This window comes from Neofelis nebulosa, chromosome X (assembly GCF_028018385.1).
Source record: "Neofelis nebulosa isolate mNeoNeb1 chromosome X, mNeoNeb1.pri, whole genome shotgun sequence".
In the NCBI taxonomy this organism is placed as follows: Eukaryota; Metazoa; Chordata; class Mammalia; order Carnivora; family Felidae; genus Neofelis; species Neofelis nebulosa.
The window spans coordinates 43,119,152-43,146,484 of record NC_080800.1 but is presented as its reverse complement, the minus strand read 5'-3'; the positions used below and the strand labels follow the sequence as shown (position 1 = coordinate 43,146,484).

General features: G+C 55.2%; 3 protein-coding genes across 15 annotated transcripts; 2 read left to right on the top strand and 1 right to left on the bottom strand.

The window, feature by feature from the left end:
* Window positions 1–3,400: 3,400 nt before the first annotated feature.
* On the top strand, window positions 3,401–7,198 carry WDR45 (WD repeat domain 45). 5 transcript variants are annotated; one of them, XM_058713799.1, is made up of 10 exons: window positions 3,402–3,617; window positions 3,741–3,815; window positions 3,905–4,009; window positions 4,906–5,011; window positions 5,134–5,228; window positions 5,736–5,815; window positions 5,930–6,138; window positions 6,218–6,319; window positions 6,404–6,549; window positions 6,784–7,198. In XM_058713799.1, exons 1-10 carry the CDS (start codon window positions 3,563–3,565, stop codon window positions 6,891–6,893), a joined length of 1,083 nt encoding a protein of 360 aa, XP_058569782.1. In that variant the 5' UTR covers window positions 3,402–3,562; the 3' UTR covers window positions 6,894–7,198. The 5 variants fall into 5 exon arrangements, with proteins under 5 accessions (XP_058569785.1, XP_058569782.1, XP_058569781.1 ...); XM_058713798.1 differs by having other exon boundaries at window positions 4,903–5,011; XM_058713802.1 differs by lacking the exon at window positions 6,404–6,549 and having other exon boundaries at window positions 3,401–3,617; window positions 4,903–5,011.
* Window positions 7,199–7,620: 422 nt separating this feature from the next.
* PRAF2 (PRA1 domain family member 2) lies at window positions 7,621–10,490 on the top strand. The gene is made up of 3 exons (XM_058713803.1): window positions 7,621–7,908; window positions 9,053–9,270; window positions 9,692–10,490. Exons 1-3 carry the CDS (start codon window positions 7,730–7,732, stop codon window positions 9,829–9,831), a joined length of 537 nt encoding a protein of 178 aa, XP_058569786.1. The 5' UTR covers window positions 7,621–7,729; the 3' UTR covers window positions 9,832–10,490.
* A 423-nt stretch (window positions 10,491–10,913) lies between these two features.
* On the bottom strand, window positions 10,914–25,734 carry CCDC120 (coiled-coil domain containing 120). 9 transcript variants are annotated; one of them, XM_058713789.1, is made up of 13 exons: window positions 25,382–25,734; window positions 21,440–21,522; window positions 21,167–21,305; window positions 17,851–17,893; window positions 17,527–17,617; window positions 17,248–17,381; window positions 16,438–16,578; window positions 15,759–16,053; window positions 15,339–15,401; window positions 14,884–15,058; window positions 14,655–14,753; window positions 12,559–13,473; window positions 10,914–12,059 (listed from the first exon to the last, which is right to left on the bottom strand). In XM_058713789.1, exons 5-13 carry the CDS (start codon window positions 17,573–17,575, stop codon window positions 11,945–11,947), a joined length of 1,986 nt encoding a protein of 661 aa, XP_058569772.1. In that variant the 5' UTR covers window positions 17,576–17,617; window positions 17,851–17,893; window positions 21,167–21,305; window positions 21,440–21,522; window positions 25,382–25,734; the 3' UTR covers window positions 10,914–11,944. The 9 variants fall into 9 exon arrangements, with proteins under 9 accessions (XP_058569772.1, XP_058569769.1, XP_058569766.1 ...); XM_058713786.1 differs by having other exon boundaries at window positions 17,794–17,893; window positions 21,144–21,305; window positions 25,382–25,733; XM_058713783.1 differs by having other exon boundaries at window positions 17,794–17,893; window positions 25,382–25,733.
* Between the last annotated feature and the right edge of the window lie 1,599 nt (window positions 25,735–27,333).

Sequence of the window (27,333 nt, the reverse complement as noted above, 5' to 3'; positions counted from 1 at the left end):
ATTTGCAAAAATTAAAGCTATGAAACAAGATGAAGTCACCTAGGGAGAGTATATTGGCTACAAAAGTAAGGGGACCAGGATACTCTAATATTTGGAAATTGGATAAAGGCAGAAGAGTAGCCAGAAATGTAAGAGAAAACCAAGAGAATGAGAAAAAGAAACTGTGGAATGCATTGGGCAGTCCCAGGAGAGGGTAGGGAAGTGACTGCTGGTTAGTCAAAATGATTATTCATGGGTGATCTGGTTAAGAGCAGTGTCTGAGACATAGGAGTGGCAGAACCCAAACTAAATTAAGTTAAATATGGTCTGGGACATGAGAAAGTAGAGACCGAAGAAAGCCAGAAGATTAGCTTTGCTGAGGATCACAGCAATGGAGTCACACCTAGTATATGGAGGCCAAATTCACAGTATCTTGAGAACACCATACATGAAACAACCTAGATGGCCATCAGTAAGAGAAGAGTTGAACAATGCTACATTTATTCCACAGAATTCCATGAATCAGTTAAAAAGGTGGAATTTTTAAAAATGGGGGGGGGGCTGGGTGGCTCAGTCAGTTAAGCGTCTGACCTCAGCTCAGGTCATGATCTCGAGATTTGTGGGTTCGAGCCCTGCACTGGCCTCTATGCCAAGAGCCCAGAGCTGCTTCAGACTCTCTGTCTCCCTCTCTCTCTCTCTCTCTCTCTCTCTCTCTCTCTCTCTGCCCATCCCCCCCCACTCGCGCTCTGTATCTCAAAAATAAACATTTTTTTTAAATTAAAATAATTTTTAACGTTGTAATTAAACATATCCATTATATATTAGTCAAAAATGTAAGAAGCGTCAAAACAACACTTAAGTGGAGCGCCTGGGTGGCTCAGTCAGTTAAGCGTCCGACGTCAGCTCAGGTCATGATCTCGCGGTCCGTGGGTTCGCGCCCCGCGTTGGGCTCTGTGCTGACAGCTCAGAGCCTGGGGCCTGTTTCAGATTCTGTGTCTCCCTCTCTGTCTCAAAAATAAATAAATGTTAAAAAAAAAAAAATTAAAAAAAAAACAATACTTAAAAAAAAGTAGGGGCGCCTGGGTGGCGCAGTCGGTTAAGCGTCCGACTTCAGCCAGGTCACGATCTCGCGGTCCGTGAGTTCGAGCCCCGCGTCAGGCTCTGGGCTGATGGCTCGGAGCCTGGAGCCTGTTTCCGATTCTGTGTCTCCCTCTCTCTCTGCCCCTCCCCCGTTCATGCTCTGTCTCTCTCTGTCCCAAAAATAAATAAAAAACGTTGAAAAAAAATTAATAAAAAAAAAGTAAAGGATGGGTACATTGTATCAATATCAATAACCTGATTGTAATATTTTACTATAATGTTACATGTTATCTTTGGAGGAAACTGTTACAAATACATCTCGTTTCTCTGTATTATTTCCCCAAACCACACGTGAATAATCCACAACTACCTCAAACGTTAAAAGTTGAATTAAAATGTATTTCCAGTATGTACATAATTGGTTTCTTTTTCCACAGGAAGCATTATACCTCTTACCATTAAAAACCCCCTTTTCATTTTGTAAACAAAACCAAGCAAGGGGATGGAATCTCATCCCTGACTTCCCCTGGGCAAGGCGTTGCGGCTTTAACGGGTCTCCAGGTCCGCCCCCGCCTCGGGCCTCCCCCCTCCCCGCCTCTCTAGAAATCTGGGAGGACTAGTATTTCCAACAAGGAAGGCCCCTCTAGCCCACCTTGGAGGTCCAAATCTTGCTAGCCCAGAAAGTTGACGCCTCTCGCCCTCAGAGCAGGACGGAGCGGGAGAATGCTCGGCCCTCTTCCTCTCCGCGAAGGAAGGGGTCCCTCTCGCCCACCCTCCTCTGCTCCCTCAGACAGGCCCTTGAGCATCCTCCCCGGAGGACGCCACTATCGCTTGCATGGCTCCAAAGACCTGGAACCCAGGGGAGGAGAGTTGCGGCCGCAAATGAGTCATTTCCGGTCACAGACTCCCTCCCCCGGAAGTGAGACCTGATGTAAACACCAGAGCCGGGCGTCAGGGCCCGGGAGGTCAGAAAACCGGGCCGCGGGCGGCACCGACGGCTGGGGTTGGAATCGGGAACGCGCGGAGATCAGGTCAGTGCAGGCAGCGGGAAACTGGGGCAAGATTCCAGAGTTGGTCCGAACCTGGAGGAGGGTCCAGCGGGAGGGTTCCATGAACAGAGGTTTTGGTGAATGGTGGGAGGGGGGTGTCTAGGACAAGGAGTTTAAGTGAGTGCTGGTGTTGGAAGGAGTATGAGGGCGGTCTTGGACATGAAGAAGTGGAGGGAGGTAAGGCATCCCGGAGCAAAGTTCTTGGGTGGCACGGGTCTTTGCAATGGTGGTCCGAAAAAGGGACCTTGAAAGGTGGGGCTGTCCAAAGAATGAGTCTGGAGAGTGAGGCGGTCTGGTGGAGGTGGTACAAGAGCGGGATGTAGGTTTGAGCTCCTGGAGGATGAGGAACGGGTGTGCTTGGGCAAAAGTCTTGGGGTGATGGGGATTTGAAGGGAGCGTGGGGGCTTTAGGACAGGAATCTTAGAGGGGTCCGGGGCAGGCGTCTTGTTGGGTTAAGTTGTTCCAGGTAGGGGGGGGGGTTTGGGGAGGTATGTCCTGGGCAAGAGTCTTGATGGAGGAGGGGTGCCCTGGGGCAGGGTGTTTGGGGAGAGGATAGAGAATCTGGAGGAAGAATGTAAGGGGGATGAGATTCCTGGGGGTAGGTTCTAGTCAGTCTATGTTGGAGGAAATGACAGCAAAGCACATGGAAGGGAATGTTCCAGGGGTGGGCGATTTGGAGTGATAGGGGAATCTGATGTAGAGTCTTTAGGGCATAAGGAGGTCTTGGGGAACATCCAGGCTGACCCGGGTTGGGCAGAAGTTAGCATGGCATGAGAAGAGGTCATGTGGGGCTACGCATGGGATCCTGAAGGGGTTTGGAGAAGCCTGTGAGGAGGGGAGGTGTGAGAGGGCTCTGAGATGGTGGAATTGGCTGGGAGCCTCAGAAGGCATGAGGAGAGGTGGTCCTGTGGGTGATGGACCAACCATAGCAGGTCTCGGGGCCAGGTCAGGGAGGTGTGGGAAGAAGTGGATGACCTAGCCTCATTTCCCTGCTTATTGACAGGTGGAGTTGGATGCTAGGTCCAGGTGTGAAGATGAGAAGTGGTTCTAGGCCATGTGGGGCATTAGAGCCAGGATTGGCTGGGGGTGGGGAAGAGATATCACTAACCCTCTACCCCCATTACTTCCTGACATGCATTGAGGGCCACGGAGTAAGAAAGAAATGGGGAATACAGGTCAGGGTAGGGCTGGAGCTGGGCTCATCCAAGTGTGAGAAGATGGGGAAGTTCCTGGCCATGCTCTTTGGGATCTTAGGAGATTAGTGTGGAGACCCCAGAACTATCCCTCTTTTTTCTTTTTTGTTTTCTTCGTCCTGCTGGCTGCAGAAAGTGGCAGAGGAGGAAGAGGAGGAAGAAGAAATCCACTGGGAACAGGAGTTCTAGGACTTGAAGGGCAAACCCCAGGACTCTTCCCAACCCTACCCGCATCTGTGTCCGGGGAAGCAGTCCTGGACCATGACTCAGCAGCCACTTCGAGGAGTGACCAGTCTGCGTTTCAACCAAGACCAAAGTGAGAGAGGCTTGTGCCTGCACCCTTGTGGATTGGAGGGAGGGACGGAAAGAATGGCCAGAGGTGGGCCATGGCTTCCACCTGGGCATCCTTTGAAGCAGCCTAAAATCCCCCCCTCCCCAGGCTGCTTTTGCTGCGCCATGGAGACAGGTGTGCGCATCTACAATGTGGAGCCATTGATGGAGAAGGGGCATCTGGGTGAGCCATTGGTGGAGGAGGGGCAATGGGCAGAAGGGACGGGCTGGGCATTGGCTCCCACCCCTACTGACATCCTGGTCCTTGTCCAGACCATGAGCAGGTGGGCAGCATGGGCCTGGTGGAAATGCTGCACCGCTCCAACCTGCTGGCCCTGGTGGGTGGTGGTAGCAGCCCCAAGTTTTCAGAGATCTCAGGTAAGTGCCCTCATCCCATCCCGCCCTTGGCCCAGATTCCCCAGAATCCTGGCCTCCTTCAGGCACCCCGAGGCACTGGCAGATGAAGATGTCAGAGCACCTCAGAGTCCCACAGTGAGGCGTACAGCTTGGAAGTCATGGATCTTATCACTTGAGAAGCTTGGTGTTTTGCCTTCGCTTAACACTTATTGAATGCCTCCTGTATGCCATGTCCTTACCTATGGAGCGCTTGCTATAAGCCTGGTACTGTTCTACACACTTTATATATATTAACTTATTTAATCCTCACAGTAACTCCATGTGGTAGGAAGTATTGTTATCCCCAATTTTACAGATGAAGAAACTGAGGCTTAGGGAGGTTAAGTGGCTTTTCCAAGGTCACACAACCAACAGGTCTTAAAATATTGGTGCTGTCTCCCCAGTATCCTCTTGCTTTGAGCCTCAGGACACATCTTGTTCTAAGGGTTTTGTTGATCCCACTGGGACATGGCAAGAGATGCCCTAGGCAAGTCACAGAGCCCAAGGATTCATCACAGAAATCTTCTAGGGGTACGGACTGGGACCTTGGAGGCAGAAATAGTTACTAATGGGAGTTACAGTCCTGAATGTGAGTCCCTGCTTGGGTTGCTCATGGGCAGGGAGGTTATTGGCCAAGATACTCAACCTCTTCAAGCCTCAGTTTCTTCATCTGTAAATGAGTATGTAACAGTTTTAGAAACCTATTCTCAGAAATCACATCCACAAGTGCTCATGCCGTATGAAGCCCACACTGGGTGTTAACAAAAGGTTAAGCAAGTGGGTTGAGGTCCCATGGGGAGTAGGGGTGGGTCTTGTGTCACCAGGGCTGCCCCTCACCCTAAACCTTGGCCCCGACAACGCACCCACCTGCCTAGCAGTGCTGATCTGGGACGATGCCCGGGAGGGCAAGGACTCCAAGGACAAGCTGGTGCTGGAGTTCACCTTCACCAAGCCAGTGCTGGCTGTGCGCATGCGCCATGACAAGTGAGCCTGAGGAGGACTGGGGTGGGGGAGGTAGGAGGTCCCCACAGCAGGCAAGAGGGTTAGTCCTGCATGGGCATCCCGCCATCCCCTCATGGCCATCCTGTGTTGTGTGTTGCCCACAGAATTGTGATCGTGCTGAGGAACCGCATCTACGTGTATTCCTTTCCCGACAACCCCCGAAAGCTGTTCGAGTTTGACACCCGGGACAACCCCAAGGGTGAGAGGACCCAGATGTGCAGGTGTGAGGTCAGGAGGCAGTGGATGGGGCAGAGGGGCAGAAGTGAGAGGTTGGAAGGGGCACACCGGAAAATGGGGAAAGAGGGACAGAGAGAGAGTCTTTGTGCAGAGATGCTCAGATGGGCTGAGAGATATTCATATTCCCAGTCAGTCCATCTTTCCAACCCTTAGCCAGTTCTCTGTCCCCACCCGAAGCCCTGTCCCACGCCCAGGTGCCCCAGATAGCAGAGCAGAAACACCCAGTAAGGACATGGCTGGCTGTGCCAGGGATCCTTGGGCCTCCTGGGGCTGCCGCAGCTGCATCAGGAGGTGGAGAATCTGCCTCACTGCTGGGGAGCACTGCGGAGGGCAAGCTCCCTGAGGGTTCTGTGGGTAACATATATCATGGAAGGTCAAAGTCTTGGCCCTTATCCTGCTTCTGTCCATTCTGAGACTCTGCCTGGCCCCTGCATCCCCCCAACCCCAACACTTCATCCTCACACCCTAGGGCTCTGTGACCTCTGCCCCAGCCTGGAGAAGCAACTGCTGGTGTTCCCAGGACACAAGTGTGGGAGTCTGCAACTTGTGGTGAGCCATCCAGTGGGCAAGGGTAGGTGGGTAGGTGGGTGGGCTGGCTCCCCCTGTGGATGCTTGGCCCCTGCTTCCCATACCCCCAAGCCCAAACTGCTCCTTCCACCACAGGACCTGGCAAGCACAAAGCCTGGCACTTCATCTGCTCCATTTACGATCAATGCACATCAGAGTGACGTGGCCTGCGTGTCTCTGAACCAGCCAGGCACTGTAGTAGCCTCGGCCTCTCAGAAAGGCACCCTTATTCGCCTCTTTGACACGCAATCCAAGGAGAAACTGGTGGAATTGCGCCGAGGCACTGACCCTGCCACTCTCTACTGGTGAGCACAGGATATGTGTGGCGGGCTGGTGACCCCATGTCACATGACACATGGGCATCACTGCTGGTCTGTCTTCCAGCATCAACTTCAGCCATGACTCCTCCTTCCTCTGCGCTTCCAGTGATAAGGGCACGGTCCATATCTTTGCTCTCAAAGATACCCGCCTCAACCGTCGCTCCGCGTGAGTACTCCCTGCCCTGCCCTGCCATGTCCCCAGTCCCCCTGCCCATGTACCACACCTGGGCTTAGCCAGTGCTGCCTGCAGGCTGGCTCGTGTGGGCAAGGTGGGGCCTATGATTGGGCAGTACGTGGACTCTCAGTGGAGCCTGGCGAGCTTCACCGTGCCTGCCGAGTCAGCCTGCATCTGCGCCTTCGGTCGCAATACTTCCAAGAACGTCAACTCTGTCATTGGTGAGTGGGAATAGCCCTTGACTGGGGGCACTGCATGGGCGAAGTCCTGCAATTTGGACCTGAAGGAATTTTAAGGCATGGGAAGCTAGAGTGGGTGGCTCGACTCCATCATCAGAGGGATGGCATGTGGACAGAGGTCTGGAGGTAGACCCTAGGCCATAGGACACCTGAAAGGATTGGAGTGTGTGGCTTCCGCAGCTTCTAACCTTTTGCCCATCCTCCCCCCTCTTCTAGCTATCTGCGTAGATGGGACCTTCCACAAATATGTCTTCACTCCTGATGGAAACTGCAACAGAGAGGCTTTCGATGTGTACCTTGACATCTGTGACGACGATGACTTTTAAGGACCCTGTGGGTTGTGCGAGGGACCTGCAGTGGCAGATTGCAAAGCCCTCAGGGGGTCAGGAGTACTGTGAAAGCTACCAGCCAGCGAGCATTAATGGGGCAGGTGCCCACCTTCCACTCGGCAGTGCAAGACAGCTCACTTCACCCAAGCACTTCTTGGTGACTGTGTGCCGGCAGGGCCAGACTAGGGAAGCAGGGAGGGAGCAGACCCCCTGGGGCTCCCAGCCTGGAGACGACTGCTGGGGACCCAGAGGGAGTGCCCTAATTCAACCTGTGGGGATTAAAAAACCTTCCCAGAAAGAGATATCTCTGATGTGGTGAATATGAATAAAAGGCCCTTAATAGTATTTATGGCTGGACCTGGGGGGCATGGGTGGGGCCTGGAGGAGATGTAGCGGAAAAGGCCCTGCAGGGGTTTCCAAGTAGGTGTGACCTTCTTGGACCCTGACCGGAAAGAAGTGGCATCCTACTCAAGTCCTTCTGACAGTCCCTGTTTTTCTTTGCGTGTCCTCGAATGTCTGATTACCGTGGACTTGAGCCATCAGCACGGTCCAGAACTACCCGCTTGGGCGCCCCCACCCGGGGGTGAGTGGGAACGCCTTGCGGGCGGCGGAGACTTAATTTCCCGGCAGCCCTTGCTGCCTCACAGCCCCGACGTGTTGTTGGCATTTCCGGTCACATGCATTGCTGCCGCTGCCCAATCTACTTAGGGGGTGAGCGTAGCAGCCGCTCGGTCCAGACTCCATTTCCCGGTGTCCCTCGCGGTGCAGCGGGGTGTTAGGGGGGTTGTAGTGCGGCCGCTCTTCGGGCTGGTCCAGCTACTTCGACCGGCAGGATGTCGGAGGTGCGGCTGCCACCGCTACGCGCCCTGGACGACTTCGTTCTGGGGTCGGCGCGTCTGGCGGCTCCGGATCCTTACGACCGGCAGCGATGGTGCCACCGCGTCATCAACAACCTCCTCTACTACCAAACCAACTACCTTCTGTGCTTCGGCTTCGCACTCGCTCTGGCCGGGTGAGGGAGGGAGGGAGATGCCGGTTGGCTAGGGACGCCTGCAGGGCAAGAAGGGTGGACCCGCGGTATTTTGAGGAACGGGAGGGGGATGCAAGGCTGGAAGGGGGAGTTCATTAGAAACGGAAAGCCTACGGGACAGGTGAGGGGGCACTTGAAGGAAGTCAACATGGTTAAAAGGAGTGCCTTGGGTGAGATAGGGACTGAGGGGGATAGAGGGTTGAGAGGATGGAGAAATGTGGGACTGGAGGGAAACTGGGTATCGAGGTGGACCTAAAGATAAAAAGGTCCTGAAAGTAGGGGTATGGGAGACGGATGTGAGTGATGCCCCCAGATTAAGGCAGCCCTGGAGGACTTTGGGCAGATACAGGGACAGGGACGTGGTCAAGTTGAAGGGTTGGGAGGGTGGGCTTGTGGGGGCTCTAGTTTGGAGGAGATCCTGGCTATGATTGGAACGCTCCAGGAGCAGGTACCTCTTGGGGAACTTGAACCAAGAGGGAAGACCCAGGGGTGGAAGGCTTGAGAGCAGAGAAGGATGGAGAACCCCTGGGAACTTGGGCAGGGTTGGAAGTTAAGAGTGGTACTGAAAGCCTGAAGGGGTTCTTGCAATGATGGAGAGAGGGATCTGTAAGAAGTGGGGAGTGGATGGGGAATTTGAAGGGGAGGAAGTCTGGAAGGGTGTCTTGTAAGGACTCTGGACCCGGGGAGAGGGAAATGTATAGAGACATAAGGCCTGGAAGAGGAATCTACAGGCCTAGCTCCAAGGGTGGATTTAGGGGCGGGTTGGGGTGGGGCCTGAGGGGTTGGAGACGGGCCCTGCGGGGGTAGGGTTGGAACGGAAGAGCTGGGAGCCTGGAGGCCTAGGGGGATGGGAAGGCCTGAAGCGAAAGAGCTAAGGAAGATGGGACTGTAGGATCGACACCAAAGAAACGAGGGTCCACAGGGCTCCTGGGAGTCAGAAATCCTGGAGGGTGGACCTATTGGGAGACAGGGTTGGGGGAAGTTATTTGTTGGGCTGGAGGATCCGGAGAGAGGAGAACCAAAGCTCCTGGGGTCCGGGATTGAATGGACGGTGGTCCAGGAGGTTTGGAGGCTGGGCAGCTCTCTCCCCGTCTGCTGGACTAGCTTAGTTCCATTGTCCTCACAGGTACGTGCGCCCGCTGCATACCCTCCTAAGCGCGCTGGTAGTGACGGTGACCCTTGGCGTGCTGGTGTGGGCGGCAGAGACTCAAGCAGCCGTGCGCCGCTGCCGCCGCAGCCACCCGGCCGCCTGCCTGGCCGCAGTGCTTGCCTTCGGCCTCCTTGTTCTCTGGGCCGCGGGCAGCGCTTGCACCTTCCTGCTAGGCGTCGCCGGACCTGTGCTTCGTGAGTATTCACTACCCTGAGACCGCCGAGAAAACGGCCAGCGCTTGCGCACAGTGGCAGCCCTGCCCTGCCCTGAGAAGAGGCCGAGAAACCAGGCGGGCACTTGGCCACACCCCCTTCACAAAGCGCCTTCCCTGGCTTTGCCTTCCCTCTTCTGGGAACGCCCCTCTTTACCGCCTTTTCTGGCTTCCCTGTTGGTATTAAGTGTCTTCCACCAGCCACGTCCCAGTTGCTGTGCGCCCTCTCTGGCCATGCCCCAGCTGCAAAACTCTGTACTCAGCCACACTTTAAGATCAGAGGCATCCTGGCCACTTAAGACTCTGTTGGCCTGCCTGTGCTCCAATTCCCCTCCGTGGTCTCCCCACTGGCTAAAGCTGATGTCTCACCCCACTGACCCCACTCCTCTCGGCACTGCCCACAGTGATTCTGGTGCACGCCTCACTGCGCCTGCGGAACCTCAAGAACAAGATTGAGAACAAGATTGAGAGTATTGGTCTCAAGCGGACGCCAATGGGGCTGCTACTGGAGGCGCTGGGACAAGAGCAGGAGGCTGGATCGTAGGGGTCTAGGATTTGTACCCAAGACCTGGAGAATGCCACCCCCACCCTGGCCCTGTACCGGGACCCAGAGCCCTTTCCAAGCCCTTGAAATAGAGGGCCCCGTCCAGTTCAGAAAGCAGGACATCTGTGACCCTCCCCCTGATCAGCTCCCATTACCTAGGGGACCAGACTCTTCTTCAGCCCTGAACTTGAGGGCTTGGATACCCGAGCATCCATGGCCATCCTCAAACCCTGGACCCAGTGATACTCCCCCACCTCCGGTCTGGGACCCACCCATCTCCCACCCTCAGCGCCAAAGGTGGGATCTGGGCCCAAGGCATTCTCTTGAACCCTGGACTAAGGCTTTTCTAGACCCCCACCCCAGCTTTGAACCCAGATCAGGGCATTGCCAAATCTTGAACCCAGGACCCAAGTGTTCCCAGCCCCCATCAGGACAGAGGATTCAGGCATCCTGACCCTGTCGAACCCTTGGTTCCAGGTGACCCGAACCCTCTCCAGTCCCACTTGCCTCTCCAGCTCTGCCTAGTGATTCTGCTCCTCTCTCCAACATCCCACAGTGATGAGGACCAAGGGGTGGGGTGGGGGTAGCCCTGACCTGGAATGGGGCATCTGTATCAGTGTTAACAGCAACAATAAAGACTGTTGCATCTCTCAAGCCGATTTGGGCCTCCTGGGTAAAGTCTGCATTTCAATGGCCAGAAGTGGCCTTCTGCTTTTTGATCCTGCTAGACTCTGACTAGGTCTTTTTGTGTCAAATACATGGACTGAAGGGGTGAGCTCTCAGTTCCTCCCTCGAACCTGTTATCTCTGGCGTGGCATTAACACACAAGGTAGTTAAGGGCAGGGTGTTTCCTATCATTTGTATTACTGAGGACTCTTGTTCAGGGCAGGCCAGCAATCTGAGTGCAGACAGGAAGACATGTGACCCCACATCACAGCAAGAAAAGCCAAAGTAGATGGTATTATCACGGGCTGTTTCCAGTGTTCTATTTCTTATCACATGGAGTCATAAAAATATATTATCTGGTCTTAACTACAGGTGTGGGCCCCCAAGACAAGGCAGACAGAGGAGTAACACATGGGTTCAGTTTACACATTTATTATAGAAATCCCCTTCCAGTGTGGGTAGTGTCTTGGGCCCAGGTCCATTGGTAGAAAAAGAAAAGTTTAACACCAGGTAAAGGAGGTAGGGGGACCCCCAGCTCCAGAAAGTCACAGATAGGTATCATAGAAAACACAGCTTGTATAGATTTAAAAAGTGGTGGATGGAACGAAAGCCAAGGAAGACGTGACGTAGCCTGTGGCCAGACGTCACCTGAGGATTTTACTGGCATCCACCAGATGCCAGATTCCACCACCGCAGCATCCCAGGACACAACACACCTGATGGCTCTGCCCTCTGGCCCCTCCTGCAGGGCTTCCTGACTGGGGATAGATAGGGCAGAGGCTGCCACCAAACGCTGGGCCATCTAGTCCTGTGGGCAGAGGCAGCGGGCACAGACAGGCAGACAGGGACTGGGGCTCCTTCCGGCACCCCTGGGGGTAGGAAAATGAACCCAAGCCCCCTACCCAGACTTCAGTCTTTCCAACTGCAGGCAGAGAGCCCACCTCCCCAATAACTGCCCTGGTGGGGGGTGGCAGGGGGTTCTGTTCACACCAGAGTCTCCTGGCTGCCCCAAACAGGGCCATGAGACCCTATATGATCCATTTTGTGGAGGGGGTTCCTGAATGGAACAGGCTGGGCATGGGGACAGGAATGAACCCAACCAGGACAAGATCACAGTTTCCCTTTTATAAAACGTCTAGCGTTGGGGGAAGACAGCGAATATCTAAATCACAAATGTAAACAGAAATGGAAGAAGGGGCTCAGAGTCCCCATTACACCATCCTCCCTCTTTTAAGCTGGCTGAGGGCCCCAGTTCCCAGCACAGTGTGAGAGGGGAAACAGGGTGTCAGACACCTTCATGGGTCCACAAGGTGCCAGGGGCCTTGGAAGATCAGGTTCGGCACCCCCCAGGACTGAGAGCAACCACACCCCAGGGTTCAGCGAGGTCAGCTGTGTGCTCCCCAGACTAAATCCGTGCCCAGGCCAACAAGGAGCATATCAGAAGGGGTCAGACCAGTGTCCCTGGGGTCTGGGGGTCAGAACTGGAGGACTGCTCCCCCTCTAGCGTCAGGTCACTTAAACGAGCGCTCAGCTCCGGAGCATACAGGAAGTCCGCGTAGTATCTTTAGAAGGGGTAGCAGGAATCCAGACAGGGTGGCAAGACAGAGGAGAGAGGAAAAGACAAACAAGACACAGAAAGAGAGGAAAAGAAGCTCGTTAAAGAGGCGGAGGCAGACACAGGAGAGCATGTCTGGGCTTGCAAGTGTGGGGAGCACAGCAAAAAGGAAGAAGAGAAAAACGAGGGGCCCGGGAGGCCCTTCCTCCCAGCACCCTGCTTTCAAGGCTCATTTCAGCTGACATGCACTGTTTTGTTCCAATATTACAATTCTTCTATGGCTTGGTGGAAAATTGCTGCTGCCAGGGCCCAAGACACCCCTCGGACACCCAAGCCCCCGCGGACTCATGCAGGTTAGGAAGGGCCTGATGACCCTGTGCCGAGGCCGCAGCTAGTTCTCTCGTGATCTGAGTCATTAGCTACCATGACTGGCTGCTCCCCAGCCTGGACACCTTTGCCATCTGCCTCCAGAGACCCCTACCCATCAGTAAAAGCACCCCCCATACCTGCCGGAGACAGGGGGTGCCGTGAAACTCCTCGAGTGCGGGAGCGGTGCCTGGCTGGGGGCCCCATACAGCGCCTGGCCCACCTCATAGCAGCGGGCATGGAGGAAGGGTGGGTGTTGCGGGCCCATGTGGGGGGGAACAGGCCGGCGCTGGGGCCCGGCGGCCAGTCCCGAGTTGCGGATGTACCAGTCCCGCAGCCCCTCCAGGGCAAGGTTCTTATGACCACTGCGCTCACCAGCCGGGGGGATACGGGTGGGCGGGGGCATCCACAGCAGAGGGTTGGGATGCACCTCTGGACCCTCAGTGGCCTCCAGGGGCAGGCCACAGGGCTTGGTGCGGGTAGCACGGGTGTGGGGATCCTTGCTGCGGAGGAGGGGGCTGCTGCTGTCAGCTGCATATACAGGTGGTGGACCTGGAAGCATGGTGAGGAGCCCATCCCGGCGGGAGAGGGGTCCTGGGACCTCAGCCGCAGGCAGCAGCTCCCCCCAGCCTGCCCCACCACCACTGCGGGGCAGGCCCCGGTCCAGGGAATAGTCCAAGAGGAAGTCTCCACACACAGGTGGGAGCCGGGGGGCCCCTCGGGAGGCGGGGGCAGCTGAGCTAGGCCGGGCAGCCCGGGGAGGGTCTGGGGGGCCGGATGTGCGGGAGGAGAAGGCAGGGGTTGGTTGGGGGCGCTCGTATAGCACCTCACTGCTCTTGCAGACCGGGGGGCCAGCGGCAGGGGGAGCCAGAGGCGCCGGCGGGGAGCCAGCTCCCCCACCAGCCGCCCGGTCCACAAGCAGGGCTTCAGAGCTGTTGCTGCGGCGGGTGCGGGCTGCAAAGAGGGAGGCACGGTCGGAGGCCGGGTCCGCCCGGGGGAAGCCCATTTGGGAGTCCTGGCTGCCGGACCACTGGCGAGAATGGAGGCCTTCGGGTCTGGGAACGCAGAGGTGGGGATGACAAGAGTAGGGTCAGAAATATCAGGCCAAGTGCCCACCGTACCTCAATCCTTCCTGAGCCTTCAACTTGCACCAAAGGGACCCAGGATTAGGAACTGTGTGTATAAAGGTGTTAGGTAGTGGCGTGTAAAAGACAGCAGAGGTTCTGTCTGACGCTGGGGGGTGGAGGGACTGAAGACGTATGGGGGGATATCAGCGCCAACGCCAAGGGAGATGCCTGTGGCAGGGGCAGGGGAGTGCTGGAGAGGAAGTACTAGCAGAGGAAGGCCAGCAGAGGGCTCTTCCCAACAGACGTGACCCTCAGCCCTACTACCGCCTGTCTCGTAGCCCCCCACCGCCTCCACGATGGGGTCCTGATCCTTTGGTCCGGAATTCAACTTCCTGAACTCTGTCCCCCCCATGTGTATGAACCACCCGAAACTATCATCCCAACAGCTGCCGGTCACAGGATGCAAGTGCCATAAGGACCCGGACTTTGTTTTGTTCACAGCCTTGGAGAAGCAGGCACTTGGCAAGTATTTAAGAAGCACAAGGGTACAGTGTTTAAAAGCACAGACTCGGGGCGCCTGGGTGGCTCAGTCGGTTAAGCGTCCGACTTCGGCTCAGGTCATGATCTCACAGTCTGTGAGTTCGAGCCCCGCATCGGGCTCTGTGCTGATGTCTCAGAGCCTGGAGCCTGCTTCCGATTCTGTGTCTCCCTCTCTCTCTGCCCCTTCCCTGCTCATGCTCTGTCTCTGTCTCAAAAATAAATAAAAACATTAAAAAAAAAAAAAAGCACAGACTCTAGAGTCAGACTTGCCTGGGTTCAAACACCAGGTCTTCGGTTTACTAACAAGTCACTTAACCTCTCTGTGCCTCAGTTTTCTCATCTGTAAAACGGGATCAGCAATAGCACCTATTGGAAAGCATGGATTCCCAGCAGATGGTAGATGCTCAGTACATGTTAACCAGAACTTACTGTGACTACAGTGTCTTTCAGAGGCAGGTATTATGCCCACTTCGCAGATGAGGAGCAAAGATTCAAAGAGAAATGACTTAACCAAAATACACCTTTCAAAGCCCAGCCTCTCACATCCCATGCCCTTTGATAATGCTCTCCCAGTTAGAACTAACAGTTCCTTCCTCTAGTCCATGAACCCACCCTCACAGTCCCCTTACTTGCAGAGCTGGGGGCCAGCGCCCCGGGTGAGGACAGGGGTGGCAGGCACACTTCGCCCCTCAAAACTGGAGGCACTCCTGGGCAGCGAGCGTGTGGGGCTAGACAGAGATGGGCAGGCCCAGGTGAGGGGCCAGGTTAGAGACCATACCCACCAGCAGGCCCTCCTGCCAGCCCCAGGCTCAGGATCCTGCTCCTGGTTCCTGGGGGAAGGATGGGGCTCACCCTCACCTGGTGGGGCTGGCCACAGAGTTCCGCCGGCTCTTCAAATCCCCATAAAGATCTGACGGTGGTGGTTTCCATGGGGTTCGCCGCTCAGGGCTGCCCCCCGACACTGTCCGCAGTTGGTCCCAGGCTTTGGGCGGCGAGGGGCGCTCAGCCAGAGGGAAGCAGCTGCGAGGCTCCTCTGAGAGGAAGGCAGAAAGTGGGGGAGAAGTCAATGAGAGGGGGCCAGATGGGTTGCAGGCAAAGCAAAGGGCAGGAGCCAGGGAGACAGGCAGTGGCAGCGGGCTGGGCAGGGGCTAATACATGGGGCTGGAACTGGGGCTGATGAGCTGGGCAAGGTGACGCAAGAAAGACAGGGGCCCCACGCGAGGATGGGGCATGGCTGAGCTGGGGTTGAAGAGGGAGGGGAGGGGCTGAGCATCAAAGGAAAGATGGGTCTGTGGGGGGACAGAGGTCCTCACCATTATCATGGCTGGCTCCAGACTCTGACAGGGAGCTGCTCTCGGAGTGCAGAACTACGTCCTCTATAGGTGAGAAGGGGGAGACCCAGGCCTATCAATACAAGGCCTGGGTGCCATCCCCTTACACCACTGGATGGTCTCCTCCCTGCCTTGTTCCTTCCCAATAACCCACCTTCACCTGAGTCCAAGACCACCTGAGGCTCGGCTCCTCATTCTCCTGGTGCCATGTTGTCTAGTTCCCAGCGGCCCCACCCATGCTGTGGAGCCAGTTCATCACAACTCCTCTTACAAGTCAGGTCCCTTAAGATCCACCTCGCTCCCACTTTTCACTATTTACCCACCCCACCCCTACCGTGTCCCTCAGCCGATGCCATGCTCTGCTTTCACCGTGGGGGCCGGGGGCAATGGGGCCCGGCTCACCTTGGCTGAGCTGAGCGAGACGCGTGCCCAGGCAGACTCCTTGGGCCGTGATAACTGCCCCTGTGGACAGGGGTAGGGGCTGCGGTGGTGGGAGCACGGGGAGGCCAAGGCGGGCCCGGAGGTCCCCAAGCTGTTCCTCCAGCTCATGCAGCCTCCGCAGCGCGTCTGCCTGGACCTGGCGCCGGCGCCGGCGCTGCTCGATGCTCAGCTCAGGGGCCAAGGCCAGGCGGCGGGCGGCGGCCGCTATCTGCTGCTGCACAGACACCTCACGCTCCAGCGCCTCAAGAGCCAGCTCCTGTGGGACCCACCCAAGAGGGTGGGACAGGACCAAATGTTGGAAATGGCCGAGCACAGGGACCACTGCGGGCACAGCCTGTCTCCACTTGAGGTGGGGGAGGGGGGCGGTGCTATTCTAGGGTGGAGCTCATTTCTTCTGCAGGCAGGTCCTGTCTCGATTAAGAGACTAGACATACTCATTTTCCTGAGGGTGAGAGGCTTATCACAGATGAGAACCAGCATCCTCCCTCAGAGCCAGAACCCACCTCCCTCAAGTCATTCCCTCCTCACCTCGGCCTCTCCCTCCCCTGGACGCAACCCCAGCCCTGCCTGGCTTCCTCTAGGCTCCTCTTCCTCTGCACCCGTCCCACCCCCATCTTGCTCTCCAAGCCCATCTGTTCACCTCAGCAGGGCACAAGGAGTGGTGTGCTGGGTTGGGGTGCGGCGGAGGGTAGGCTCGGGCCGCAGGGGGCCGCCGGCGGACCAACTGGGGCCGTTCACCAGGCTCCAGCGGGCACTCGGGGGGCAGCTGGCCAGTCAGCTCCTGGTGGGGGCAGGGGTCAGAGACTACCAAGGGTTAGCTGGGGGAATGGGGCAAAGCAATAACGACTCCTGAAGCTACAGGTGTCCTACTAAGAGCGCAGTGATGCGGAGCACGCCATACCTATTACTTCTCTCCCTCTTCCCAATTCTCCACCAGACAGGTGTGCTGTGTGCTCTCAGCCCCTTGGTGGCCCAAATCCCTGGGGCAGTGAGCATGGGAGGTAGGGGGACCTGCTTTGGAATCCAGAATTTCTTATATTTTGTAAACGTGACACAGTCTACATACTGCATGATACATAACACCCCCCTCAGGGCCTGGGGCTGCATGCTCTGAACCACACGATCATTTCTGGCAAACCACGTAGACGTTCACACCAAGAGGAATAAATCAAAACTATAACTCACCCCTTGTCAGTTCAGGTCGGGTTTTACTGCCAGATTTTGGAAATAGCCATTATTTTTGAGGCATTTTGGATTTCAAATTACTGATAGGGAACTGCAGGCCTGCACTGCCATATTTTACAGATTTGAAGATGTCTAAGTTGAGCTTTGAGAAGCTACAAGGTGACAGGGCATCTACAGCTCAGACAGGTGGCTCAGCACCTACCTAGTGGCCCCGTCTCCTCACGGCCACCCCACCCACCAGGCACTCTTAGGGCCAGGCTCTCACCGCCTCCTGGAGACACACTTTGCGGAGCTCCTGAAGTTTCAGGCTCAGGGCCTCCTGTAGGGCCCGCTGCCGGTCGAGCAGCCCCCGCAGACGCTCTGACTTCATCTGGGGGACAGCCTCTCCAAACAGGGCAGCTGGACACAGAAGGAGCAAAGTTCAGAGCAAAGATCAGCCAGGGCACCCTGGCACAGCTGTGGGGCCAGGGACCAACCCTTTCCAAGTAGGCAGGTGGTGACTCAGAGCAGGGGAAGAGGCAGAAAAGGGGAACCAGCCAGCTACCTGAGGCATTGAAGGTGGGAGAGCTGATCAGCTGACCTTTGACTTCCATCCTGGTGCTGTCGAGAGGCCGTGGCTGATGGCTGGACAAGGCCTAGCAGTAACACACAGGGGCCATTAAGGAAGTGTATTCTGTGTTCCCCCAGCCCCTGCCCCTACCCAACTTCCCACACCCCAGCTGGGAAGAAGGGGGACCCTGACCCCACCCGCCTGATTGACCTGCCCTCTCAGAAATCTGTGTCAGTGTCCGGACCCACTTGGCCCTGGTACCTTGATTCCCTTCCCATTGAGTGGGAGCACAGCAAGCAGGGAGCTGGGCGGACTTATGACGCCTCCTCAGAGGTCCATGGGCCACAGTCAGGAGTCTTGCCTGGGAAGGGAGAGTTAAGGGTACAGATTCAGCCAACTATAACAACAGTGGGCACTTATTGAGCACCTGGGTGCCTCGAACAGTTACCTTCCATGCCACATTTAATCTTTACAACCACCCTGTGATGGCAGTTCTGTGATTATTGCTCCCATTTTAGAGATGAAGACAGTAAGTCACAGAGGGGTGAAATAACATCCATGGTTAAGGATGTAGCAGCCTAGGCCCACCCCTCTGGCCCGACTCTCCCTCACTGGAGCTCTTCTAACTCCACTAATTTGTCATAAGCTCCCAGTCCAGTGAGCCTCAGGGCCTTTGCTCAGGCTATGGCTGTCTGGAGTGCTCTTTTCATGTCTTGCCTCTCTGGCCCCTGGCTCTCACATTCTAGGGCTTAAATGTCACTTCCAGAGATGGATCCCTACATTATGTCCCCTCATAACTGCTGTCCAGCAAGAGACTGAGCCTCCTTTACATATCTGCGAAGACAAGAAACATATCTGTCCTGGTTTTTTTTTTTTTTTTTTTGGTATCTCTGGCACTCAGAACACTTCTGAGCATGTAGCAAGTACTCAATGAATGTCTGTTGCATAAATGAAAGAATGCCAAAGTAGCCAAGCTAGGGATCTAGCCCAGATCTGTGGGTCTCTATTTGTCCCAACTCCATCTTGTGGCCTTGATGCAGCGGGGGAGTGTTTCCTTAGCCCCAGGACCCCTCCAGCCCCTCTCCCCACCCCAACCTGTCCTGTACCCAGCACAGAGAAGACGCCCTGCCGGGACTGTGATCAGAAAAGTCCATAGCTGCAGATAACAAGCCTCCTGCCTCCTGCTTCCTTCTCTGCCCCCAGACACCCTGGCTGACCACAGAACCTGCCTTGGCTGGCTGCCAGCCCTGCCCTCATCCCCTTCTCTGGAGTTTGCTCCTTCCCTCCCACATCCTGCTTGGTCCCCAGCTGGGTAGCCAGGTGACATCACCTCCCACCACCTGGCCTGACCTCAGCGGCAGGCAACTGGGAGGGCCTCATGAGGCCACAGACATCCCATACCCACCTAATCCCCACCTTTTCATGACATGGTGGCCAGCTGTGGAGAAGACCCAGGCAACCAAGGAGGTGTGGGTTCAAGCTCCTTCCCCATCTGTACGTTGGGGGATGTGGTCGACTGGCTAATATGGTGCCGCTAGTTTCTTGGCAGTCCTCCTACCGGCCCCATAGAGTCTGTATGCCCTCCACAAAACAGTGGTCCTCTGTCCTCAGCCTCAGGGACAGGGATCAGTCTCTCAAGCTTTTTGCACACCCAGGCAGCAACGCGTACTTTGCAGAGAGGTACTCAAATGCCCGGCCTCCAAGGTCCGACATTGCCCAGCACGGCGGGGTTTCCTTGAGGTCCCAGCTCAGCTTCCTCTGTCCCTAAGCTACTGCGGCTCCTTCTTCCCCAACCCCCATTTGAGTTTGAGGAACTCTCCCAGGGCTCCCCTAATCCTTTCCCCACATCCCACACTGGGCTTCCTTAAGCCTTCTTTCCCTGAGAGCTCACTGCATCCTAGATCAACGGGGTCCAGACAGGAACCCCAACTCCACCCTGTAAGCCTGACCTAGGGGACATAGCTCAGGCCTGAGTCACGGGGTCACTGGGTAGGGAGACACAGGGTCAACGCCCCACACCCCCACACCCGGCTCCCAAACCTCTGCCTCCACTTGCCTCCCCTCTGCACATTTGCCTAGGGGTCCGGAACTCCCCTAGCCCCACCTGGAGATGGTGAAAAAGGGGATTCCAGCAGTCCCCTTCCCTAACGTCCCCCACACACACCCCCCACACCAGCTCCTAAGTCCCGTCCCAGGAAGGGCTACAGCAAGAGAGCTACAGAAGGTACCCCCCCCATACACACCCAGAGGCGGGCCCAGCAGGTTTTTCAGGTCTGCCCTTCTGACACCACAGCCGAGAAAGAAATTCCTGGCCTTAATGACTGTTTACAACCAAGACACCTCACCTGGGTGGCACCCCAACACCCTCAGTGGGACCCCCATTTCCATATCTTGTCCCAATCAGAGCACAAACTCCCAGTGTCTGGAACTGTTCCCCACACTGCCCTGGAGGCCCCCCTGCCCCCACTCTGGGTGAACAGACTGGGGGCAGGCAGGTGCCAGGAAGTAGTTTCTCAACAGCCCAGTCTGGGCTTTGTTGGGGCGGGGGGGGGGGGCAGGCCCCAGGTTGCAGGAGGGCAGATGCTCCTTCCCAGGGCGGGGGAAAGGGGGAGAGGAAGTAGGGAGGACAGTGGAGAAGGGGGTACTCTGGCTTCTTTTCTCCCCCAACCCTTCCCCTTGTTCATTTCCGGCAAGGAATCGGCTTCTTGCCAGCAAAGGAAATTGGGCATTTTGGGCTTTGCTCTTCCACTTGGGCCCTCCTTCTTCGCTGTACCTCTTGCACAGACTTGGCTTTCTCCCACAGGGGGCCTCAGTACACCCTAGACCCTTCTTCCCCTACCCTGCCCCTGGGCCCCCTGTTCCCAGGTGCTCACCAACGCCAGAGAGGTGCTGTGGGGTGGCCTCAAGTACCTCGACAAAATAGTTGTCTCAACCAGGCCCTGTTCCAGCTGGTAGTGGCAGTGAGCAGTGAGCCAGTGGCAGATGCCTAGGCCGCCTCCCACTAGGCAATAGCCCAGCCTACCTGGCCAGGGACTGGGTCAGCCCATACCTCTTAACCCTTGCCTGCCTGTCACCAGGGCTCAGGACACCCTTAGGGGCAGTGTCAGGGCTAGGGCCCTTCAAGGCGTTCAGTGCGGCCAAGAAAAGAGCCCAGACAGCCCTGCTCTCCCCAGTCACCTAGCAGAGAACCAAGAAAGAAGGGCTAAGGGTAGTGGGAGTGGGGCTGCCCCTGGTGCTACCCAGGTTCCCACATCAGACCCTGCCCACCCAAGGGTATTTATGACCTTGGAGCTGGGGGACGGAGTTCTGGGGCGTTGTTAAGCACACAGGAGGCCTCAGGTGTATGTAAATCTGGCGTGTGTCTCTTGGCACCGAGCACCACATTCCTGAGGCCCCTACCCTTTCGTCCCAGGGCAAGGCTGCGGTGGGATAAGGTCTTGGGACAACCGCCACCCTCACTGGGGTAAGTTTCCCAAGCTGGGGACAGAGGAGGTCAACTTTTCCCAGGAAAGACCAGGTCTCAAGACCCGACCACCCTCTGCACCTCTGGAAGAAATCATCCCAGCAAACTGACAAAACACACGTTTTCACCCATCCTGGTCGCTACGAACTTGGGAGGATGACGCAGACCCACCTCTTCATAGCCAGCTTGCCGATGAGGAAGCTGGGGCTTGGACAGGTGAAGAGGTCTGATTCATCACAGAGGCGTAAGAGCGGGTGGACTCAGAACTCAGGGGGCCGGGTCCTGGGTTGGAGGCAGACAGAGGCTACTCCTGCAAGGGAGGAGGAGTGGGGAGGGGGCTCATGCTTCTTCACATCCAGGCTGGCTCTCCCCCACTCCTCCCCTGTGGGCATTTCTGGCCAGGAGTCAAGGAAATTGAGGGCTCTGGCCTGCCCCGGCACATACCACACATCCTGTGCTCCATTTGGAACCATCTGCTCTGTGACCTCAGGGCCCAAGCCCAACCCGGGCCCCTGCAGCAGCCCATGCTGTGATGTGAAAGAGCAGAGTGAGGAAACCTCCCTCCCCACTTGGCAGGTGGGCCAAGCCTGGAGGGGAGCTCTGTATCAGCAACTACGCCCTGCCCCACACACATGCTATTGAGGCCTCCCGCCACCCTGCCCACCTTTCTTCCTGGGGGTGAGATTTCCGGCAAGGGACACAAAGGCCCCTTTCATCCACCCCCCCTTTCTCCCTGCTTCACTGCTTAGGGCTGGTGGAGGCAGCAGCCATAAGGTAGGTGGCTGGGTGTTGACGGGGAGTGTCCCCTCAGCTGTGGCCTCTCCTGCCTCTTGGCGGACACCAAGAATGTTGGGAAGAAGGACAGTTCTAAAACCAGAGCTGAGAGGGACAAGGGTATCTAGCTGGCAATGTAGAATGAATAGCAAGGCTTAGGTTTCCTCATCTGTAAAATGGGTAAACAATGGTTACATAGCCAACAAAGCCAGAGTCACTTTGGAAGGCATTTCAAAGTACAAGGAAACTCACATCACGTCATTAATGACCGTCGATAACAACAAGAATAAACTCATGCAGAGGTGGCCTGGTGCAGGAGTAAGGAGGGGAAAGCAGGTAACTGGGCCTCTTGGGCCAGGCAGACAGGCGGGGCAGAATCACCCGCACACATCGTTGCCCTGGTCCACGACTTCTAACAGCCTGGAAGATGGCCAACCTCTAGGCCCTACCCCAATCAGGACCTGAACCTCATGTGGCCTCATGTAGGGGTAGCAAGTGGTAACTCTGGGATTCAACCCTGCTCTGCCACTTATGTCTGTGTGACTGCTTGGACAAGGCACTTATCCTCTCTGTGCCTCAATGTCCTCATGTGTAAAATGGGGATCATAACAACAGTATGGACTTCACAGGATTGTTGTGAGCATGACTTGAATTAATACACTTAAAACTTGCTTAGGACAGTAACTGGCCCTTGGTAAGTGTTTGATGTGTGTTGGCTGTCACAATTAAATTTTTTTCAATGTTTATTTATTCTTGAGAGAGAGAGAGGGAGAGAGCACGCGCAGGAAAGGGGCAGAGAGAGACACAGAATCTGAAGCAGGCTCCAGGCTCGGAGCTGTCAGCACAGAGCCCAACAGGGGACTCGAACCCAAGAACCATGAGATCATGACCTGAGCCAACGTCTGATGCCTAATCGACTAAGTCACTCAGGTGCCCTGTCATAATTACAACTATTCCTCTCAATCCAAACTCAGCAATCAAATGTGTGTGTGTGCATATTTTTTTGAGACCAAGCTGGTATCCCTGTGCTGTACCTGATAAATTTGAAGCAGAGCTGTTGTTCGTCAAATAAACGTGTCCAAATTCTCACTATCCAAAATCAAGAACTAAATGTATTCAGATGCACTGGTGAGACAGAGCTCGTATCCCTCAGCCTCCAAACCCTCCCTACCTGCTACCCAGACATGGAACCCTCCCTATCAATCCAGGTATATTTGAAACAGAGTTGTTTTCCCTCATTATCTGACTTCTCCCTACTCAACATCAAAAATGCAGGAACCAAACATCTTCAGATCAATTCTCTGAACACTCACTATCCATATACAAGAGCTGAATGGATCTGGATGCACTTTTGAGATAGAGCTGGCACCCTCTACTCTCTGAGCTTTCCTTACGAGGCAAGATGCAGGAACCAAATATATTCACACAACACGGTATTCTTACTATCCCAACTCTTGCCACTGGAGCTCAGGGAAATGAATCGATTTGAATATATTTTTTAGTTGGGGCCATTGTCCCTCACCTCCCCGCTCACTGTGTAAAATGCAAAACCAAAAAACCTCCATATAACCTGGTATCTTTTACTGTCTGAACTACCCAAGCTCTCCCTCTCAGAAGTCAGGTGCCAAACAGACACTGGGACAATGAAGGATGCTTGTGTTGTTATTAATAGGTTTGGGTAAACGTTTTAGATGAATGAGATGGGTCTAGTATCTCATTATTCAAAATCTCACTATTCTATGACAAATGGAGAAAACAAAACATAACTGAATTAACACGTTATCTTCTCACTCTCCACATTCTCCCTGCCTGTCCTCAGAATCAAGGAGATTCAGAGAGAGAACCTCGTATTGTTCTTGTGGTTGTTATTGTCACTATTGGATAGGCCTGATTCTAACACCCAGTGACCACCCCCTACACACACACACACACACACACACACACACACACGCCCCACAGAGGTGGGATGGATTTAGCACCAAAATTTGTATTGCATACAGCCAAGAGAAGGGGGATAAACCCCCCACCCCCACTCCCAACATCCTCCCCACGAAGCTCTGAAGCCTCTGGCCTGGAATGGACTTTTTCCAGATCATGCACACCCAGGATTGAGACTAGGAGATGGGGTAACATGACACAGAAGATTCACACACACTCCTGAGTCCCCCACCCATCTATGTTTGCTTGCCACCCGCCCCACCTGGACATTGGACAGCCCCCAACCTAGCAAGGCTGGAAACATGATCCAGACCACACAGACTCCCAGAGCCACTGAATAATTTAGGGTGTTCTTTCACACTCGGGGAGGGTGGGGGGCATAGGAACAGTTCCATGCTCTCCCGGGGCAGGGAGACAAATGCAAGCTCTGTGTGAGATCACAGGTGGGGGTGAGGGACATCACATATGAAAACCCTCCTAGCCACACAGGGCCCACAAGGCTGCTTGCTCTTGCTCATGCTGAGAGAAGCATTTGGGATGAACTTGAGATCATGGGAACAGCAGAACCTCCAAGTTCAGGGGCAGGGTATAATGGGACCCCAGTTCTTTTAGGCTCAGAGGAGATGGAAAGTGGGTGTTAGGAAAATAGAGCTCTGAACAGGGTGGAGGGGCAAGGTAAGGGGTTGAACAGGGGTCTGGGGTTGGGACAGAAAGGGAGAGGGCAGGAAGGGGTGGAGGAGACAAGACAGAATCAGAGTCATTGTAGGATGGAGGTCGGGAGGCAGGACAGAGAAAGAGCCAAGACACTGGCCAGGGGATGGGATGGAGTGAGGTTCAGGAGAAGGGTAAGAGAAAAAGTAGGGGGCAGCAAGGAACAAAAGAGAAGAGCAAGGCAGGGTCAGTATAGAATAATCAGAAGACATGATGAAGGACAGGCCAAGACACCAGTCAAAGTAGGGGAGAGGGAAAAAGGGCAGGTTCAGGATGGAGGTAAGGAGCAGGAAAAGACTGGAACAGAAGAAGTATAGGCATGAGGACAGTGATGGGACAAGAGAAGACAGGAGACAACAGCATAGGGCTGGGGGCAGGGACAGGGCAGTTAGCAGGGGTATGGTCTAAAGGGGGTGGGCCAGGATGGAGACGGGGAGTCAGGAGGGGACCAGGATAGTACAGATGGGGAGAAAGTTTAGAAATCAGAGGTCAGGAATCTGGACAGACCTGAATTAGACTGCGGTGAGGGGGGGCAGGACATGAATGGAAGGGGTTCAGGGACAAGAGTTTAGGGAACTGACGTGTCAAGCATCAGGACAGAAATCAGGATGATCAGGACAAGGCAAGATGAGCTTCAGGGATGGAACAGGGTCAAGCCAAGGATCCTGAGAAAAGAACTGGGTGGGGTTTGGGGTCAGGACTGGGTTTAGGGGAACAAAATAGGGATTGAGGATCACGCCAGGCCTAAATATGGTTAGGTCAGGGGTCAGAGCGGAGGTACTGGGGCCAAGACTGGCCAGAGCTTGAGGTTAAGAAAAGATGTAGTCAGGTCAGGTAGGGGTCGGGAGTGAGACCACAGGGTCAGAGGTCGCGGGTGCGCACGCAGGTACAGCCCCTGCCGGCGTTTCCGGGCCCTCACCCCGCCCTGTCTCCTCCCTTCCTCTTCAAGCGGGCGTTACTCACCGAGGGTCCCCGTCCCGCGATGTAGGCGGGTCGCTGTAGGCCAGGAGGGGTGGTGGGTGCGCCCCTCCCTCGCCGCCCCCCCCCCCCGCTCGTCCCCGGCCTCGCGTCTACTCCCCTTCCGCGCCCTGCCCGTGGGCCGCGTTTGGCCGCGCGACTGTTAGCAGTGGGGGCCACACGGGGGGCGCGGGGAGGGTAGGAGAGGCGCGCGGACTCGGCCGCGGGCGGTGGACCCTAGCCCCCCACCTTCACCTCGGGTCCGTCCGCTCCCGGCGGCACCAACACCGCCGCCGCTGAGCGCGAGCCTGGGGGGAGGTGGGGGGACGGGGGCGGGGCGCAAGACCACAGCAGCGGCGGAGACCAAGTGCGCAGGCGCCAGTTTGGGTCTTCGATTTTCCTGCCCTGGGAGCGCCAGGAGTGAACCAGCTGGGAGCGCGTGCGCACACGCTTTCTCGAGGGCGGTGAAGCTCTCCTCTACTGAGGCCACGCCCCCTCGGTAATCAGACTGGAACCCCTCACCCAAGTCACCCCCGAACGGACCCCCAAGCAGGACCCTAAATTGCCTTCTATCAACCACCACACACTTCTAAACTCTTCTAAACTTCTGTGTCCCCAAACCACCCTCCATCATCCCTCAAAATGCATCCCCAAACTATTGCTCATTGATCCCAAGCAGTACCCCCAATCCACCCTCCGTGGACTTCCAAACTGTATGAATAAACTGCCATTCACTACCCCCAACTTGTTCCCCTAAACCATCTGCAATCAGCCCTAAAACCATTAACCTCCAAAGAGCACTTCCAAATCACCCTCCCATCTACCCCCAATATGCACCCCAAACACCCCATATTGACTCCAAAGCACTCTCCATGTACCCCCTGAAACATACTCTGCAGCCCAAAACTATACTTCCAAACCACTCACTCTTGAATTACCACTATACCCAGCCTTGTCTTTCCAATGGATCCTAATTATACCCTCAAAATGTCTTTGAAAGCCACCAAGCATAATCTCTCCAAGAACCACCAAATATACTCCAAGTCCTCTGCATTAGCTTCCTGTGGCTGCTGTGATGAATTTACACAAACCTGGTGACTTACAACCTAAGAAATTTATCCTCTCACAGTTCTGGGGGCCAGAAGACCAAAATCAAGGTGCCAGTAGGGCTATGCTCCTCTTTCTAGGGGAGAATCTGTCACCTTCCTACATTAGCAGCTGTCAGCATTTCTTGGCCTATAACCACATCACTTGAATCTTTGCTTCCTTGGTCGCATTGCTTTCCATTCTGTCTATGAAATCTGCTTCTGCTTCCCTCTTCTAAGGACGTTTATTGGGCGCCTGTGGCTCAGTCGGTTAAGCATTCAACTCTTGGCTTCAGCTCAGGTCATGATCTCATGGTTCATGGGATCAAGCCCCGCATCGGGCTCTGTGCTGACAGAGTGGAGCCTGCTTGGGATTCTCTCTCTCTCCCTCTTTCTCTGCCCCTCCCCTGCTTGCTCTCTCACTTTCTCTCTCAAAATAAATAGATAAACTTGAAGAAAAATTTAGGTAAGGACACTTGTTATTACAGTTAGGGTCCCCTTAATAATGCAGGATAATTTCCCCATCTCAAAATTCTTACCTTAATCATATCTGAAAACCGCAAAGTCCTTTTTCTTTTTCTTTTTTGCTATCTAAGGTATACTCACATGTTCCAGGAATTAGGATGTGCACATCTTTTGGGGGGCATCATTCACCCTTTGGTTCCCAAAGTTATACATCTACCCCACATGCAAAACACATGTACCTCATCCCAATACCCCCAAAGGTTTGAACCATTACAGCATCAACTCAACTTCAAAATCTCACTTTAATTTCATCAGCTCAAAGGTTCCAAACATCATCATCTAAATCAGGTATAAGTGAGACTCTGGGTACAATCCAACCTAAGGCAACATTCCTCTCCATCTCTGGGC